Genomic DNA, 17,505 nt, shown 5'->3' on the forward strand with positions numbered 1-17,505 from the left:
ACCTACTATCCAACCATCCACTCACTCACCCATCCATCTATTCACCCATCCATCCACCTATCCATCCATCCATCTCATCCATCCATCCATCCATCCACCCTCCCACTCACCCACCCATTCATTCACACAGCTATCCATCCATCTACACACACATCCATCCATTCATCTACCCATCCATCCACTCATCCACACATCTATCCATGCCTCTACCATTCATCCACTTACCCACCTACCCACCCACCCATCCATCCCTCCATCCATCCATCCCTCTATCCATCCATCCATCCTCTGTTGCCATAATTCTCAGCAGAAGGCCAGAGAGAGAAAAGAGTGGAACCTTCTGCCTTCCAGGGTTTGGTGGATGGTCTGGCTTTTCCCAGATAACTGTGAGCCATTTGAAGTTAGAGAGGAAAAGGGCTTCTCAAAGTTGCTGAGAAGCTGACAACTGTTGTTGGTCTTCGGTGGGTATCTTCTGAGGAGCAGCAGACTGTGTCCCTGGCAAAAGACACTTTCTTGAAGACCAGCAGATGGTGCCTTCCATTGGTATCAACGACCTCCAATGCAAAGCTTCTGAAATGCCGCAGCCTCCTGCTAAATCCCTCCCAAGGCAACAAAATCCTACTTTTCTCTATCCTGCCTGACTTCAGCCTCCACTCACCTCTCTCTTCTTGGCAATGAGTGGCTCTTATGAGGATACTACTCTCAACCAGCAAGTCACCAGCATCAGCTATGGACTTCAGTTTACAGAAGTGACCTACAATCCTTGGCCAGGTAGTGTTCATCCACCAATATTTTCAGGCTAAGCTTCTAGAGAGCTCTTGACCATCCCGAATTTTCTACTGAAATTCACAAATAAAGTCTAATACATTTTATTAAGAAAGGCAGGATGTGATTCAGCATTAACTACAGCTAGGCCGGAGGACTCCAAGTTGGATGTATAGAGGATCAATCATCTTGGTTCCTAGGGTTTCCCATCTACCTTCTACAATAGTTCCTGCCTGGGGTGGGTCTCCCATTAACCTCTTGAGCACTGCACATGGCAGCACAATTAATCAACTTCCATTCAAATCAAGCACAGGACATCTCTAGATGGAGTGCCCCAAGCAGAGCTGTCAGCCTATTGGCCTGTAGCCATGGAGGGAGGCTCTGCAGCTGAGCACTGGCCATCTTCCAGTGGAAAATAACACAAAGCAATTTGAATGGTCTTTCTGGGTCACAGCCCAAGGGGTCCTGTGGAGACTCAGATTGTGTGAGAGCCTCCTCCACAGGCTCTAGTGATGCAGGCAGTGGTCAGGAGCAGGTATTCCTATCGTTTCCCAGGGAATGAACCTTTGAGGCTGAATCTCCTGCTGCTAGCCTCCAACACAGTTGCTGAAAATTCAAGCAGAAGTCCTTTCCCAGCCACTCCATTTCTCACCAGGCCTGTGGAGTTGGGGCAGTGGTATAGAATGTTGTCAATTGATTGTGTGGATAATGGTAATACACATAAGTTGGCCATTCAGCAGTAACTGGCAGATCTTTAAATTTTCAGCCTTAGTCTAAATTTCATGGTCAGCAATGTGCAAAATAGGCTACATCATGAACACTTCTTGAGGACTTCATTTTTTAGCCATTTCCTCCCCCATAGTCTATCCTGAGTCTGCTGTTCCTCGTGAAGAGTGATGGCTCCATGTCGGGGTCATTTCGTTGAAAATTTGTTTCACATTCTCTAAGGATAAGCCAGTTGAGAGGTAGAATTTATTTCCTAGTAACTTAGAACTCTATGTTGGCTGTCAGCCCCCTCTCCCAAACCAGTACAAAACCCGAGACTGCTGCTTGCTTGAAACAAGCACGCAGCTGGACATACTGGGACAAATGGTCCACAAACACAGGTGATCTTCTAGGATTTTGCTCACCTTGCTCCTTGGCTGGGGATCAGCCCTGTTGCTTGTTTATCAGGGGGCAAGAGACTAGCCCATTTGTCTCCTAGGTTCATTCTATAAGCCAGTTTCTTTACTGTCCCCCCAAATGTGGTGTTCTGATGTTGACATATCCCCAGAATGTGCTCTGACGAGCAGCTCTTGAGCAATCAATAAATTAACTCTTTGAATTTAGAAGCCTATAGTCCATCAAATATGTCAGAAAAAACACTCTAATCTAGTCTGGCTCATTCCCTACTTCACCTTCCAATACCATCTGTGTCTCTTGCCTCAATGACCCTTGATGGTTGTATGTTATGTGAACTTCAGGCAAACAGCTCAGTGGTGACACTAAGAAGAACTTGACTTGGAGGTGCTTTGGGGAAGGGAACAAAGCAGCTTTCTAGAAGGACAGATAGTCACTTTTCATTAGGAGGCCTGGCTCCTCCTAGGACCCTGCTCTGGGAAGGGGGTGCCAAATTAGTGCTCATCACAAGACTGGTATGGCCAATTTTAGTGACAGCTAGAAGGAGATATTAAGACTATGAAGAGGCTATGGGTTCTATAGAGAATGGCTATGTTCAGGGACTGACATACAGGGTGTCTTGTGAAATGTGCTGGAGCAAACAGTGGGACAGAATGATGAATTGTGTGCTTCTGCTGTGTTCAAGTACACATAATGAGAAGAGGATTCCCTCCAGTTCCTTTCTTCCAGACAGACTCACCAACAGTCACAGGCTGAAAGAACAACTCTCTCTCTCCCCTCCTCCCCAGCCTAGGTGCTGTAATAATACATGTTACCAGGCATATTAGAATCTCCAGGAGGAAGAGTAATGGAGAATAACATTAAGAAACTAAGAGTATCATCTCAAAAATAATTCCCACAAACAAAATTTGGGTTTGCAGGTAGAATCAAATATATATATATATACACATATACACACACATATACACATATGTAGTAAAAGCCTAATTAAACATGTAAAATAGTCATTCATTTTTGAAATTAGATCTACATTAAAAAATTAATATATCTGATACAGTGCTGTGAGGAGGGGAAGAGAATGCACAGCAGCAAATATTAAGCTAAAACTTAATCATAATAGTAGATTGGAAACATGAACCATCACAAATATAGCACAAGTGTGTCTTATAAAATTATTATAATACTCTTTATATTTGATATAATTATATCAATAATATAGATTCACTTGTTATTAAGGTTTATTATAAACATGCAAAATCCATTGCATGATGCATTTGCAAAACATATTAAGATCCTTCTAGCAAGAAAACATCTTTGAGCTGATGAGCATCCAAGTGTCTCAAGTCTATAGCTCCAAATGTGTCTTTCAACAGGAGCTGGGAGTGGGAACCACACTGTATTGTTTTTCATCTCTAAGTGGATATCAAGGGCTAGAGAAAGAAAGCAAATTAACCAATGGGGACAGATGCTAGAGTCAATGCTTTAAGTTACTGTACATTGTACTTTCATAAACGACACTTCAGCTTATTAAATAAATAAGTACAAAAGGGGATGGGGACATACATTTCAGCTTCTTAGAAAGGGGAACAACATAGGTAGCAAAATATTATTGTGTGTGGGGATGGGGGTTGGCTAACGACACTCATGGGTGGTGGCATGATTACTAATGGCACCCTGGATCGAAGAATAATCTCCCAGAGATTAAAATGAACATACATACACACTGGGTTCTCCTTGTTCTGAAATGATTTCACTGATTCATTTAGAAAAGTCCTTAGATGATTTGGCCTCTTAAGAAGAATGCAAATATTGAGACAGTTTTCAACCAGATAGGGTAACAGATGATAGTGTCACCCAACAACACTCATCTGAAGTTCTCTTGTTTTTTTTTTCATTATGATATTTGAGAACAGTGATTAGGTCCATTCTGGTCTCAGATTCTCTGGACTTTCCATCAACACAAAGAACAGAAGCAGTAGGTATCTTGAAGCCTTTGCCATCCCCAATCCCTCTTTGCTCATGCTCTGGGCTCCCCATTCTTTCATTCCAAAAGTTTTATGGGTTGAAGATGTTTCCAGTACATTGGACAAGGGCAGGTTCACTTCAACATCTCTGGTTTGGGGAGCCTGATGGTGAAAATCCACAGATAGAGAATATATCAAATCGTACCAAAAAGGGGATAAGAGTCTCTTCATTTTCTAGGAAAGGTATATAGCCAAATGTGACATCTACATAATTAGATTGGACACTGTACATTATGCCATCTTCCACTAAGATAATGTTCTTGGTTGTAAGAGAGAGACCCTGAAAAGTTGATCACAAGTGGACTAATTACCCTACAATTTTCAGGCCTTCATGTGGAGTAAGACATAAGGCCATGGCCTTAAAAATGCTAGGGTCAAGGATCATTTCCCACTGATGGGGAGGCTGAGGGTTAAGGAGGCGTTTGCTTTCATTGGTGAGTTTCATACTGCACTCTGCAAAATAGGGTGCACAAACTGGGGGTTGACATACGAGAACCCTTCAAAATCAGATTGGTCTATGTTAGCAATGACCAGCTGATCTGGCGGTGTTAAGACAGGCTGCCCTCGTGTGAAGAATTTGTCAAAGTTTTCTGCTCCTTTGCCACACTGTAGAGAAAAAAGAAAAGAAAAGATAGTTCAGTAAATATTATAAAACACAGGGAACAGCTCTCTGAGAACACTTGGTGAGGAAGGGCGTGGCTGGGGAAATTGGGACTTGTTAGATGGGAAAAATCCTGGAAGACTTGCAGGCCTATTGGTATCAGAAGCCAGGCACAGAAAACAATACGGGGACTCCATTGTAAATATCTGCATACCCTCAGAATGAAAACTCCAGATGGAAATGCACTGTTGGCAAGAAGGTAGCTATGGGGAGACAAGCCCTTCTCACTTTTTTCTCACTGAGCAAGCAGAGCTATGCATATGAATGTTGCACGCACAGGGCTATGGTCATGGCTCCATGTTGAAAAGGCCAAGTTGTTGGCTTGGATTGCAGGCACCCCCTAAACTGAGAGAGTGGAGTAACTGTTCCACTTTTACTTCTTTGCAATAAAATCTGTCATAAAGCAAAAATGGTGTATCTTTACCATTCAACCAAGATCTCTGAACAATATTGAGTAAGTATGGTGGCAAGGGTGGAGATGGCTCCCAGGCCCAGCTGCAATCCTGGACATCTGGATAGAACCGCTCAACTGGCAGACAGGTCAACATGGAGCTTATTTGCAGGATGATCTCAGGCTGGAGAAGGTTTGCACAGGTGCCCTAGGGTAGCTGGGGAGACACTGTAAATCCTGCTGTCTGCCTTGTATATTACTGTCCTTGAGGCGTCAAGAGAGAACTCTGTGCAAATGGAGGCTTCAGGTAGAGCTTCCCTGTGACACTCTTAGAAACAGGGTATACCACTGTGTAAGTAGCACTACCTGGAAGTTGGGGACACCTGTACCCCTCACTTTTCCAGCCACTCAGAAGGGCTGTGGCATATCAAAGTCTCTGGGATCCCAGGGTGACTCTGAGACAGGAAGAGCTGGGAGTCCCACTTGTATTACTAATAATGACTTTGAACTTAGAACAGATGATTGCCCCTTTACCTGCTGGTAACACTATAGGGGTAAGAGGTACTAATTCTGAGTTTGCATAAGTTGAACCCAGCCAGGCATTCTTGGATCTGTAACAGAGGACAGCTCTAGGTCATCTGTGAAGTCCACCCAATTATCTCATAGGTAAAACAGGGAGAATAGTGTTATCTCCTTCACAGGCTTATGTTAGGAAGTTTCACATGCAATTTCATGCAGAGCCCAGCACCTGGTCAGGGTTCAATACACACTGCCATGCCAGTTTTTATCTCCAGGCTGTGCTTGCTGGTCTCTTTTTTCACCTCCTTTCTCTGGCTTCTAGGAGAGTTTCTAGAGAACGTAGTTTTATATAACTTTCCCACCTTCTTTTCATCAAATACAACTTGTTCCTAAGAACCTGTTGAGTTGGAAAGCATGTCCTGAATTCAACATAACATCTTTATAAACCACAGTTTTCCTTTCTGGGTGATTTTCATTTTATGACTCAGCCATCCACTCTGAACTCGAGGACACTCTACACTGCAGTTAATGTGTGTGTGTGTGTGTGTGTGTGTGTGTGTGTGTGTGTGTGTGTGTGTGTGCAGTGAGCAGCAAGGGCTTGGGGTGTAGTGGGGCCTTCTGGTCACTCTGTGGAGGCCTACTGCTCCCACCAGTTCTGTCTCCCAGCACGGGGTCAGCAAAGCATCCACTTTCACACTCCAGGTTTTCATGATGCTTTTCCTTGAGGAGTACAAAGCACTTCAAAGCAAAGGCAGCAGAGGCAGAGCTTGTAATTTCACATCACCCCTCATGCACAGGCGCTTCTGAACCACTGAAAAAGACTCTTCATGAAATAAATAAGGGTGCAATGCTTCTTCCAAGGGCTTAATCAGGAGTCCCTGTTTGATTCATCAGTTAGATAAACAAGCAAATGGAAGCCAATCTTCCCTGGGCAACATATTCAGATACTGCTGTGATGATGGAGAGCTAAAGAAATAGACCTCTTTTCAATATACCAGTGGGAATGTTTTGCCCCCATGGGATCCATTTTTTTCCTGTCATGACTTGGATCAAGGGTGCTCCTGGCACCCATTGGGGAGAGATTGGAGATGCTAATAAAAACCCTAATATGCACAGGCCAACCCTCCCTCCAAGGAATTATTGGCTCAAAATGTCAATGCTGCTGCTGTTGGAAACTCTGGGATATATTCAGACTGTTATGTGAGGATGAGTCCATCCTCAGGTCAGTGTAAATGTGAAGGTGAGGGCCAAACAAAGGAAATTAGGAAGAGGCAGCCTCATGTGAGGAAAGAGCGTAGATGCTGTAGGAGCACAAAGCAAGAACAGTGTAAGCGAATGTTATAGCCTCAGGTGTCAGAACCCAGGCCACTGCCTGGAAGGAAGCGAGTGAATCTACTGTTGGAACTCCTAAAGGAGGGGCCACGTGCCTCAACATCATTTGTGTTTCTCTGGATATTCATCAACCACAGAAAGAACAAGGGGAATTTATGGGACTAACAACAACGACAACAAAATGTATTACCCTATAAGGAAGGACACAGCTACCTAAGATAAAATATTCTTTCTGCTCTGGCTAGACATCCACTTGGATAGCTTTAGATGTATCTATGTGTTCTGTAAAAAGGTTGTGTGGGTATGACCCTTTCTGTTGAATACTGCCTTTATGGCACTCACAAATCAGCGTCCAGTGTGAAAGTCTCTAAAAGCCATGGCTTTACTGCCAAAGGAAAACTGAAAAGAAAACCAATAGGAGAGTGAGACCAAGAAAATTCTCCAAGAGGAGAGTTCTTAAAAGTTGAAAAAGGGTTGAGGATAGGGATGGATTCTTGGAGGACAAGTTCCACAGCAGAGGTCCCAAGCAGGGCTGTTCCTAAGGCTGCCATGGCTTACAAAGCCAAGTACGGTAACAAAGTAAGATAAAAACCTGTTCAGTGGAAGCCTCATGCCATGACTGTGCTGTTGACAGCAGAGCTAAGGAGAAAGCATGGAGCCCAGACCAATCTCATCACTGCTGTGCGATCACACTGAATGGTAATGTGGCTTTGTTAGACTTGAAATTGGAAACACTTTCCTTCCCTTTCTCACTCTAAGTTTCCTTGGAATTTTCCCTGACTCAGGCAGAGAAGTCACATTTTAGCAAAAGAAAGTGTGTCTTAAACTGGCTCACTTAGGTGGAGAGACCAGAGGCAAGGACAAGATAAGGACAAAAAGTAAAAACAAACCACTAATATTCAGACAACATGAACAGTGGGACAAAGGGAGCTGTTCTTGTAGGTTAGTGAGACAGGCAGAAGGAAGTCACAGAAAGCCTGGAGGTTGAGTCTGAGGTTCACATGAGTTCAGAAAGTTGCTTTAATCTGAGGGATATCAAAGTGGACAGAAGTCTTCACCTCTTACAAAGGGACAGGAGAAGCATGGATCCTCCAATTCTGCTACCATAACTAATTTCTTATTTTCTACTATGAAGGTTGCTTCATGTTTTAAAATCAGCCTCTCTCCACACTTAGCAAAAGTAGGCCCAGAGACAGATCATCCCCTTTAGGTGACATTGGAGGAGGCGATGAATTATTTGTTTTTAAAGATACCACCATCACCACCAAGAAGCTCAGGAAAGGATCACAAAATCCAGAGCTTCCTAGATCCTTGGGAAAAGACAGACAAGAGATTCAAGAGCCACTGTATTCTCAATACAGAAAAGGGTCTGCTGTCACCTAGGATCCAAACATATAACCATCATCCAGGTGGATATTGAGCCTCAGGGTCTCTTTGGAGCAGAGTAGGAAGCAAGAAGAGACACAGAGACAAAAGGGTCAGGGGATCATCTAGCAAGACCTGTGGACAAGCAAGTGAAGGAATGATAGCAGGGGTCCTCACAACCTCTACAATAATTGTGGCTGTCTTTGACAAAAGGCGGGCATGGGCTGTCCCCAGCCTGAGAGTTCCTAGGTCATCAGACATACAAAACAGCTAAAATGGCTTGTGAGCAAACCCCTAGGATGGGCATATAAAGTCTTCAACTCCAAAGTCTACCTATACCTTTTACCAGCCAAGGTTTTTTTTGCCAGCTAGGATGTGATCACCAAACATCTGGCATGGGGCAAAAGTGGAAGGGAAGAGAACAGCAAAAGGCAGGCCTGGCTTGATGGAGCTAGGCAAGTTGGTCTAGGACCAGATGTTGTTTTGTGCTCACTGTGCATCTTTGACACTCGAGGGAAGACTGGAGCAGAGCAGGATGGAATTCCAGACCAGAGAGATCTAAAGCTCCAGGCCATAGTTTTGGGAAAGCCCAGGCATGTACCTGTGGATGTGACCACACACTTTCCAAGGCTGAATCAAGAGGGAGGTAGTGCGTGTGAGGCCTTTGTGGATGATGTGGCACGAGAGAAATCTCAGGTACAATACATGTAGCAAGCGCTCAACAAATACAAGTGAATCAGTGTTTGAAGGATGAACAAAAAAATACTATGAATAATCTACCTTCCTTATCTCTGGATTAAGGAATGGATACCTTTGTCATTTTGACATTCTTACCAACTTGGTAAATTCATCAATGCACAAAAAGCACTCAGGAGAAATCAGGCTTGGTAAGGATGCTCAGAGCAGGGAATGGTGCAGATACGTCCAGTGTGTTGAGTGGGCCACCCCCAAGCCTTACATTCCATGACAGGGTGCAGGGGTACAGAGTGTGGGTTCTCGCCTGGGATGCTTACCTGTGAGAGGCTGCCAGGCACGGGCTGTACCCGTCCTGTTCTCAGCCCTGCCCTCTGCCTCCATGCCTCAGTCATGGAGAATACAAGCTCACTGTAGCTGGCATGAGAACATGGGTAGCTCAGAAATAATGGCTGTTAGAAAGAACGCAAAACCAAACAAAAGCAGGAGAGTGGGCAGAGTACAGGGCTAATGAAGCATAAAGAATTGGGGTAAATGTAGAGAAGAAGCAAAACAGAACAGCAGGAAGAGTCTCCTAGTGTTACTGGATGTTGCAGGGCATACTGCATAGCAGAGGAAGCCTCGCATGTGTTTCATTCCCAGTTCTGGGGGCGTCTACCATGCGGTGTAGTGGGGGTGTTAGTGAGAACATCACCTCTTTCTCTGCACAGCTCCCTACATCACAATTACATACTGTCCTTTTAAATAACCAACAGCAGAAACAAGCTTGTGCATGTCGCATTGTGCTTGTCGGGAGGCCAGAGCTTGCTGCTCTCCTCCACAGAGCCCTCCCCAGTGAGGGCCTTTGGCCGGCCACTCTGCCCTCTCCATGGGGCTCGGCATGCTCAGGGAACGGTCTCCGTGCAGGACCCACGCAAGCAGGAGCACACGGTTAAAGGTTACAGAGCAAGGTTAGTTTGCTCATTTAGTCACCCAAGGTTCTGGAAAGGTGCTCACCGAGGACCTGGATGCCCACTGAAGCCAGTGCATTTTGGTACAGATAGTCTGGAGAATAGGAATGGACAGAGGAGAGGGTTTGGAGAACAGTCAGTTCCTGGCCTCGGACCTCAAGAGTTGGGAATGGCTGGGTGAAGAGCCACGGACCCGCCTGAGTGGATGGGGGAACCTCCGTGGTTATCATTATGGGAAAGACATAAATTGAAAATGATGGCACAATCTCATATGTTTCTGGCATAGGGGATTGAACCTGAAGCTAATGTACGTAGGCAAGTGTTCTACCGCTTGAACTACAACTCCAGACCTTACGTGTATGTTACACATGCATGTAAGTTTATAGAAGATCATGGATAGTCTTTGGAGAGGAGAGGAGATATCCTTCCTTTTATATTCTCTCTCTCTATCTTTCTCTTTCTGTCTCTGTCTCTCTCTATAATATCTCACACTAACCAGGCACTTACTTTACCACATGAGCCTTGTCTCCAAGCCCTTTTTGCTTTAGTTATTTTTCAGATAAGATCTCTATTTTTTGTTTGTTCACTTTTGATTCAGTTTGACCTCAGACTGTGACCCTCAAACTACCTACACCGGGATCACCAATGTGAACTACCATACCCAGCTTATTTGTTGGTATGTAGTCTCACTAACTCTTGGCCGAAGCTGGCCTTGAACTGTGATCCTCTAGATCCCTGTGTCCCAAAGTACCTATAAGAGGCCTGGCCTCATTTATATCATTTTCCATTGCTTAACTGTTTCTACTACTGTACAGAGATAATGTTTTAATAGCAATATGATTTTTAAAGAGATTGGGACTTCCTTTATTTCCTGCCAATATCCCCCGTGGTCAGGGCCTGGAGAAGGGCTTTGATTTGTTGGACACCATTAAGCATCCTGTTTGTACCCACAGAAATGGAAAATGCGGTTCAGAGAGCCTGGTTGAGTTGGCTTCGCACAGGATGTAAGCCTACATTAAGTGACTATGTTCTTGTAGGTGTGAGAGCTATGTATTCATGAGGGCAAAGGTCCTGCCTTATTATTCCGATAGAAAGAAATCATACTTAAGAGTGTCATAATGGTTTCATTAGCGAAGCTGATACCAGTCGTCTTTTTCTTTAGAAAATGAAATAAGGAAGTTATTTCTATAGAAAGAAATCATGGACTACATTTGGACATCCTTTGTGTTAATGGCCAACTTCAGCTACTTAGGCCTCTTTTTAAGAACAGTATAATAACCGTCATTGTTGGGGATCCTGACTCTGGATGGCAGGTACTTGTCAGTTCATATGGCTGAGGTTGACAGTGTCTGTAATTTCTACCAGCCCTTATCACTGAAGTTTGCAATAATACTACTTATTTATGCTGATTATTATTTACAATGTCTCATTTCTTCCAGTTTCTCTTCCAAACAGAAACGTATTCTGGGAGAGTAATTTTCAAAGAATAGAGAAAACAGCTTGCTTCTAATTCACCAAGTAAAAGATACAATCCTATACTGGCTTAAAGGCTTAAATCAAACCTGAATAGACCATGATGTGATTTCTTCTCAGATCCATGGCTGGTTAGTGTTTTATAATGTCAGCAAAGCTCCCCTAAGTCTTCAGAATCTCAATTGTAATTAGCATTACTGTTACAGACTCAAAGGAAGGGCCAAGAAAACAAATCTGTCTGCCACTCAAGAGAACTGATTAGATGTGGCCATGGTACCTTACAAGGCAGACAGTCACTGCAGGCCCCTCTTCATATCTAGGGTATCTGCTGCTCTGTATAACTAACTTGGTAGAGCTGTTCCATGAGAGTAATTGTGCCATGAGATGTTTTGATGTTTAGAAAACATACATAGGATTTGGGCTTAAGGAAGCATTATATCATTATATCTTCAACTTACTCTCAAGTGGCTTGTAAATGTGTGTGTGTGTGTGTGTGTGTGTGTGTGTGTGTGTATACAGGAAGTAAGAGAGAGATAGAATAGAAAAAGAACAGCACAAACATGATAAAATGTTAACTTTCAGAGGCTGTGGGTAGGGAATATAGAAGTGCCTTATAGCATTTTATAGTGCTTCAGTTACAAGTCTGATGTGAAGCTAGAATTGAATTCATTGTTTTTAAAGAAAAAGAATGGCATCAACTTTGGCAATGAAACCATCACGACATTCTAAGCAAGCTCCTGGGAAGCCTCTGAATTGAGCCTCTCACTGGGGAGCTCCTGCCCCGTCTCATCCTCAATGTTCTGATTCTGTGTGATTCTTGCTGCCCTGATGAAGTCATTCTATCTTTTTCCTATGTCTCCTTGACAGTATCTTGAAATGTCTCTTAAGACAGACAGGCCTGTTTTCCACTCACTCTGCCTATTGTGGGCTCTGGAGTATTGCTAGGTGTTAGCTTTCTAGATGGATTTCTCTTCTCCAATAGCCAGTAACGTACAGTGATTGCTTCTGGCCTTCCTATGAGCTAGCTATCTACTCCTTATGGCCAATAGAATTCAGGGAAGAAAAGTCCATTCACTTCACACTTCCAATAGCTGTACAAGCTGCTCCTCGTCCCAGGCAGGGTGATGGACATTTGAAGGCTGTGCTTGGCCACTGTTGTAACCATGAATAATAAATCAGGATAAAAGCCTACAAAGGTCAAAGTGACACTGAGCCTAACCTTGGAGCAAAACAAAAAGAAAAAACTGTCCTTCCCATGCTGAGGTGGCCATGGGTGGCCATGTATCCTGGCTGCTTATGGTTCCTCCTCGCCTCCCTCATGCTGTGGGAGGCGGGTGAATACTCTCACTTCTCCTGAAAGTGAAGATGGATCAGAGGTGACATCCTGCTTAAAAACACCATCTTCTGACATGGAGTCTTGGTAATATGAATGAGTCTCCTTTTTATGGCTCAGGTTTGCTGCAAGAACATCTGCTGAAGGCTGGCCTGGGGCTCTTCATCTGTGGAACAGGGGCTTCTCCACCATGTTTCTTGTGCCTGCTCCACCTTGCTTGTGGCTGTTTCATCTCTAGGACTGGAAAGCACAGCTGTCTGGTTTTGTCTTTGCTTTTGTTTGATAAAATCAAGCAGCCCATGGAAGGCCCTACCTTGTCAAGTGATCGTCCTGTCTTCCAGAAAGTCATCGGTCTTCATAGTGGCATAGAGTCAACTTCTAGGGATAAATATGGCGCTACAGGACTGGTCTCTCCCACCACTGGACACTTCAGGACAGACTTCTAAGCTTCCATATTTGTTTGGTGAGGTAGCTATGGTCCTGTGTACTCGATGTCTGTCGATCCCCTCTCTGTTCTCTCCTATGTGTGACCTTATATGGAACCCAGGCCACAGGACACAGCTGCACTGCAGACCTGGTCTTCATGTCACTGTAAGACAGAAAATCCTATGCACAGCCTCCTGATGGATCACAGCACCATGAAGTATCTTTGTGCAATGGGTGTCTCAGACTTTAATTTCGCCAATGTCTCTTCAGCAGTCAATGATAAGCACATTGCACACTACAGAAACATTAGTTCCTCTCAATAGGAACTGTGGCTGTCCAATGATATAATACCTCTACCTTTCCTTAGGAGGTCAGTGATTCTGGAACAACCTTTCTTTCTTTTTCTTTTTCTTTTTTTGGTGCTGGCTCCGTGACTTGAACTCACACCCTGGGCACAATTCCTGAGCTTTTCTAGTCAAGGTTGGTGCTCTACCACTTGAGCCATGCCTCTACTTCTGTTTTTTTGGTGGTTAATTGGAGATGAGTCTTATGGACTTTCTTCCCCAGGCTGGCTTTGAACCAAGATTTTCAGATCTCAGCCTCCAGAGATTATAGGCATGAGTGAATGGTGTTCAGCTTTGGAATAATCTTTCTTTAAAAATTCAAAAGAAAAATAAAATAAAACCAAAATAAAGATGATAGACTCCTGATTCTACTAGTATAAATCACTGTATATGTGCATGTGTATTCCAGAACTGGGGCTTGAACTTACGGCCTCATGCTCTATGCTCTTATTTGACTTCTTCACACAAGGTTAGCTCCATCCTTTGAGTTGCACCTCCACTTCTGGCTTTTGGGTGAGTAATTGGAGGTAAGAGTCTCTTGGACTTTCCTGCTTGAGCTGACTTCAAACTGTGGGCCTCAGATCTTAGCCTCTTCAGTGGTTAGGATTATAGTCTGAGCCACCAGAAACTGGTAACTAGGACAAATTAGGTCATTAGAAGCAGCCAGTCAACAGCCATGAGCATCTGATGTACTATATCTGGTCTTTCACCATAAGCAAAGGCTTACTTCCATGGGAGTCAGGAGTATGTAGGAAGAGCAAACAGGTGATTTGCTCACCAAGACATACAAAGTCCTCAGCTAGGGTGGCGAAAGCTGCTTGGAGGGAGAGTCTTCCGAGACAGGCTCTCTGGCAGCCATGTTATCAGGCTGTTCTTCAGTAGCCACAGTGAGGCCAGTGTCCTATGCCTGTCTTTGGAGCAGCACAACTGCCTATTTGAGAAGGCTCAGCTCTGTATTTATCTGAAATTTCTTCTGACTTTCCAGTTAGCTCCAGCTCAGGGAACTCACTTCACCAACAAAGCTAGAAAGCCACATCCTAGCACAGCTTTGGTCCTTGGTCCATTTTTCCCACTGCCTGAGTTCACTGCAGTGTGTGTGCAGCTTTGTCTGAGGTCCCTGTCATCTATGTGGTGTTTAGCTGATGAACTGATCTTGGTACGGTATTTCCGCTGCAGCATGGTGTTACTTGGACAGAGCTGTTGTAGGTACCCTTACATGAAATGCCTCTGGCTTGAGATTGGCATGAAGGAAGGATGGGGGATAACTGAGTCCCCAGGGTTGTATGCTGCCCTCCTAGGGACCAGAATTCTCCCCTCTTTGATTTGTCTTTGACTTCTGCTTTCTGACAAACTGATATGGATCCTGGCCCTGCATTTTGTCTGTCCCCTTCTTTCTCTTACACAGATTCTACAGCAGAAAATCTCTTCTCTGGCCTGGGCCTTGACCAAGCGTAACTTTCTACAAAAACCTCCAATTCTAGGAACTTCATCCACAAATTTCTGCTTCTTTTTGTGTGTTTGGTTTCCTTTTTTCCCCCTTTATAGCCAAATACAATCTATTCTTCCCTGTTGTAATCAGCACTCAGTCAAAGCAACAGACCAATAAACCAGAAAACCAACAACCCAAACACCTAGCCTTCCAACCAACCAACCAAGGAACGAAGCAACCAGCAGCACTCCCAGAATAAAACACCATCCAATGATGCTCCTGCCTCACTCAGAGGTCCACCACAGGAACCACTTTGCTTCCAGTGGCTTCCCCAACCCACGCAGAACAGCTCACATTCTTGGCTGCCTGAGTGTTACCCCTGGTTTTTCTCCATGAGTTTAGGGCCAAGTATCCATTAAAAGTGGGAGACTCTGAAAATAAACAGTTTCCTTTGAAATCCAGGTGAGAATAGAGAAAAAGAAAGTGTATATTATGGTTGGCTTTGGCACACCCCATCTCTTTTTGAAAGTGACAAGTAAATTTGTCTTGTTCCACCTTGAAAGCAGAGCCCATATTTGTCTCTATGTTCCTATGAAGAAACAAGCTGCGTTGAAGGTGGTATCGGGTCACTTTCCTCATTCTTAAGAAGACAATGACAGATATTTAAGGCAGGGGAAACAGAGAAGCTTCCTAATACTTTTTTTTTTTTTTTTTGCAGAAATACCTGCAGCTTCCTTTATTCAGTCTTCCCAGCCCCTCCCCAAGGCCCAGATCCAGGCTTTGTGCCCTGAAGAAGAGGATCTTCTGAGAGAACCTGGAGTCCAGTGCTGGCTAAGGAGAAGGTGTTTGGGGGGGGGGGGGCATGTGGCAGATATCTAAGGGCCTATTTGAAGTGATGATTCAGAAGGAAGTCAACTGACCTGATTAATTTTAGTTTGTCTTCAGTCGGTGCTAAAAATGTCTTAGAAAAATAAAGTCCAATGGGCTTGTCACCCACTGTTATTCTGGGAGCAGAGTGTGCATGGGACCAGCTGAGAGCAAGTTGCTGCTCTGAGAACAAAGCTGTGTGTGGCACAGGCAGTAACACTGCTGCCCCAGGGGTGCTCCTGGCCTCTCATGGGAGACCTACTGGAGATACAGTAGGCTGAACCAGTGGGGGGAAGGCTAACAGCTTAAAGATACTCACTCTGTCTTTAGAGAGGGAAACATTAAGAAGGCACACAAGAGTTACTGCCACCTCTCAGAATCAGCTGTAAAGCTGTCTCTGAGGTAGACCAATGGTACAATGGAAATGGATTGGACTCTACCCCTGGTTCCACCACCTACTAGCTGTGGGTCCTCCAGCAAGTTACTCAGCCTCTTTGGGCCTCAAGTGTTTAATTGTGACCTGAGACAGTAATGCTCACCTCCTAGGGCTGCTGGGAAGATGAATTAGTACTTGTAGAACAATGGAGAGGGCCTGCTACATGGTATTAATTTAATAAAGGAAAACGAGTGGCAACCACACAGGCAGAGTCTGAATAAAGCTGGTGGTATCAGAACTGCTCCTTCCTTGTGGCAGACACTGAGGCCCATGTGGGCCAGTGGGAGCCACCAGAGATTCAGATGGGTTTCAGAGTCCCCAAGATCTGAGCGGAGGTCAGCTCCACCAGGTGTGGAGTCCTCAGAGTCTCACACCTCTGTAGCACAGACACGCCCTATAGGGATACAATAGTCTGAGGCTCTCTGTGGCTTCCCTATTGTGGGTGACAAGTATGCAAGCTCCCTCTGTCTGTCCTTACTCTATAAAGCCAGCAAGAACACTGACTGCTCAGATTCCAGGATGGAGCACAATCTTGGGATGGTACCTGGCTGTTTTTCTCCCCCTGCCAAGGCCAGGTCACATGTCTCCAGTGTCTAAGAAGGAGGGTGGGAGGGCCACACCTGGAACTGTTCAGCTCTGCTCTTCAGGACTCACCACTTTGGGCTTGAACGGAGGCTGGATCTCCCTGTTCTCCAGTTTTTCCCAGTCGATCCTCCGGAAGAAAGCATGTTCTCTCACGTCCCTCTCTCCCTCAGGCCCACAGCCCAGCCGTTTGGCTGGGTGCTTGGTCATCAGCTAGAAAAAAGAGAAAAAGAGAAGGTTGGCTAGCAGTAGTTTCCCAGACAGCACTTGCCTTCTCTTGGTCCAGCTGAGCTTCCAGCTTCGGAGGTGGGGCTGCCCAGATACCATTCCACATGGTCAGGATTCTCACCAAGAAAGCCACACAAGGGATGCCATCTTTCTATAATTATTGTCACAGTAAGGAAAGAGGAGAAAATGGAACCCATAGCAAAAAGGAATAGGAAGAAATCAGATAGACATCTCCCTACCCCTTTCTTTTAGACCTTTGCAGATCTGCTTTTTTTTTTCTTGAAAAAAAAAACCCTATATATTATTAAAATTATATAAACTTAAAGCATCACAGGCCAGCAGCCCACAGCATCACATGCCTATTCATTGCTCATATCAAAATATAGTCAATCAACCAGGCACCAGTGGCTCATGGCTGCAATACTAGCTACTCAGGAAGCTGAGGTCTATGGGTGGTTCAAAGCCAGCTCCTGCAAGAAAGTCCATGAGACTCTTATCTCCAATTAACCGCCAAAAAGTTGGAAGGGAGCTATGGCTCAAATGGTAGAGTGCAACCCTTGAGCAAAAA

The 17,505-nt window shown here is 44.6% G+C and overlaps 1 protein-coding gene across 1 annotated transcript in view; it reads right to left on the reverse strand.

Annotated features, from left to right (window-relative positions):
* Positions 1 to 243: 243 nt before the first annotated feature.
* Prkca (protein kinase C alpha) overlaps positions 244 to 17,505 on the reverse strand; it is a 371,818-nt gene continuing 354,556 nt past the window's right edge. The window contains 2 exon segments of the mRNA XM_048367133.1: positions 244 to 4,514; positions 16,782 to 16,922. Of these exon segments, the coding sequence (XP_048223090.1) occupies positions 4,350 to 4,514; positions 16,782 to 16,922 (306 nt within the window). The 3' untranslated portion in view covers positions 244 to 4,349.

The sequence above is a fragment of the Perognathus longimembris genome, chromosome 17 (assembly GCF_023159225.1).
Source record: "Perognathus longimembris pacificus isolate PPM17 chromosome 17, ASM2315922v1, whole genome shotgun sequence".
NCBI lineage: Eukaryota > Metazoa > Chordata > Mammalia > Rodentia > Heteromyidae > Perognathus > Perognathus longimembris.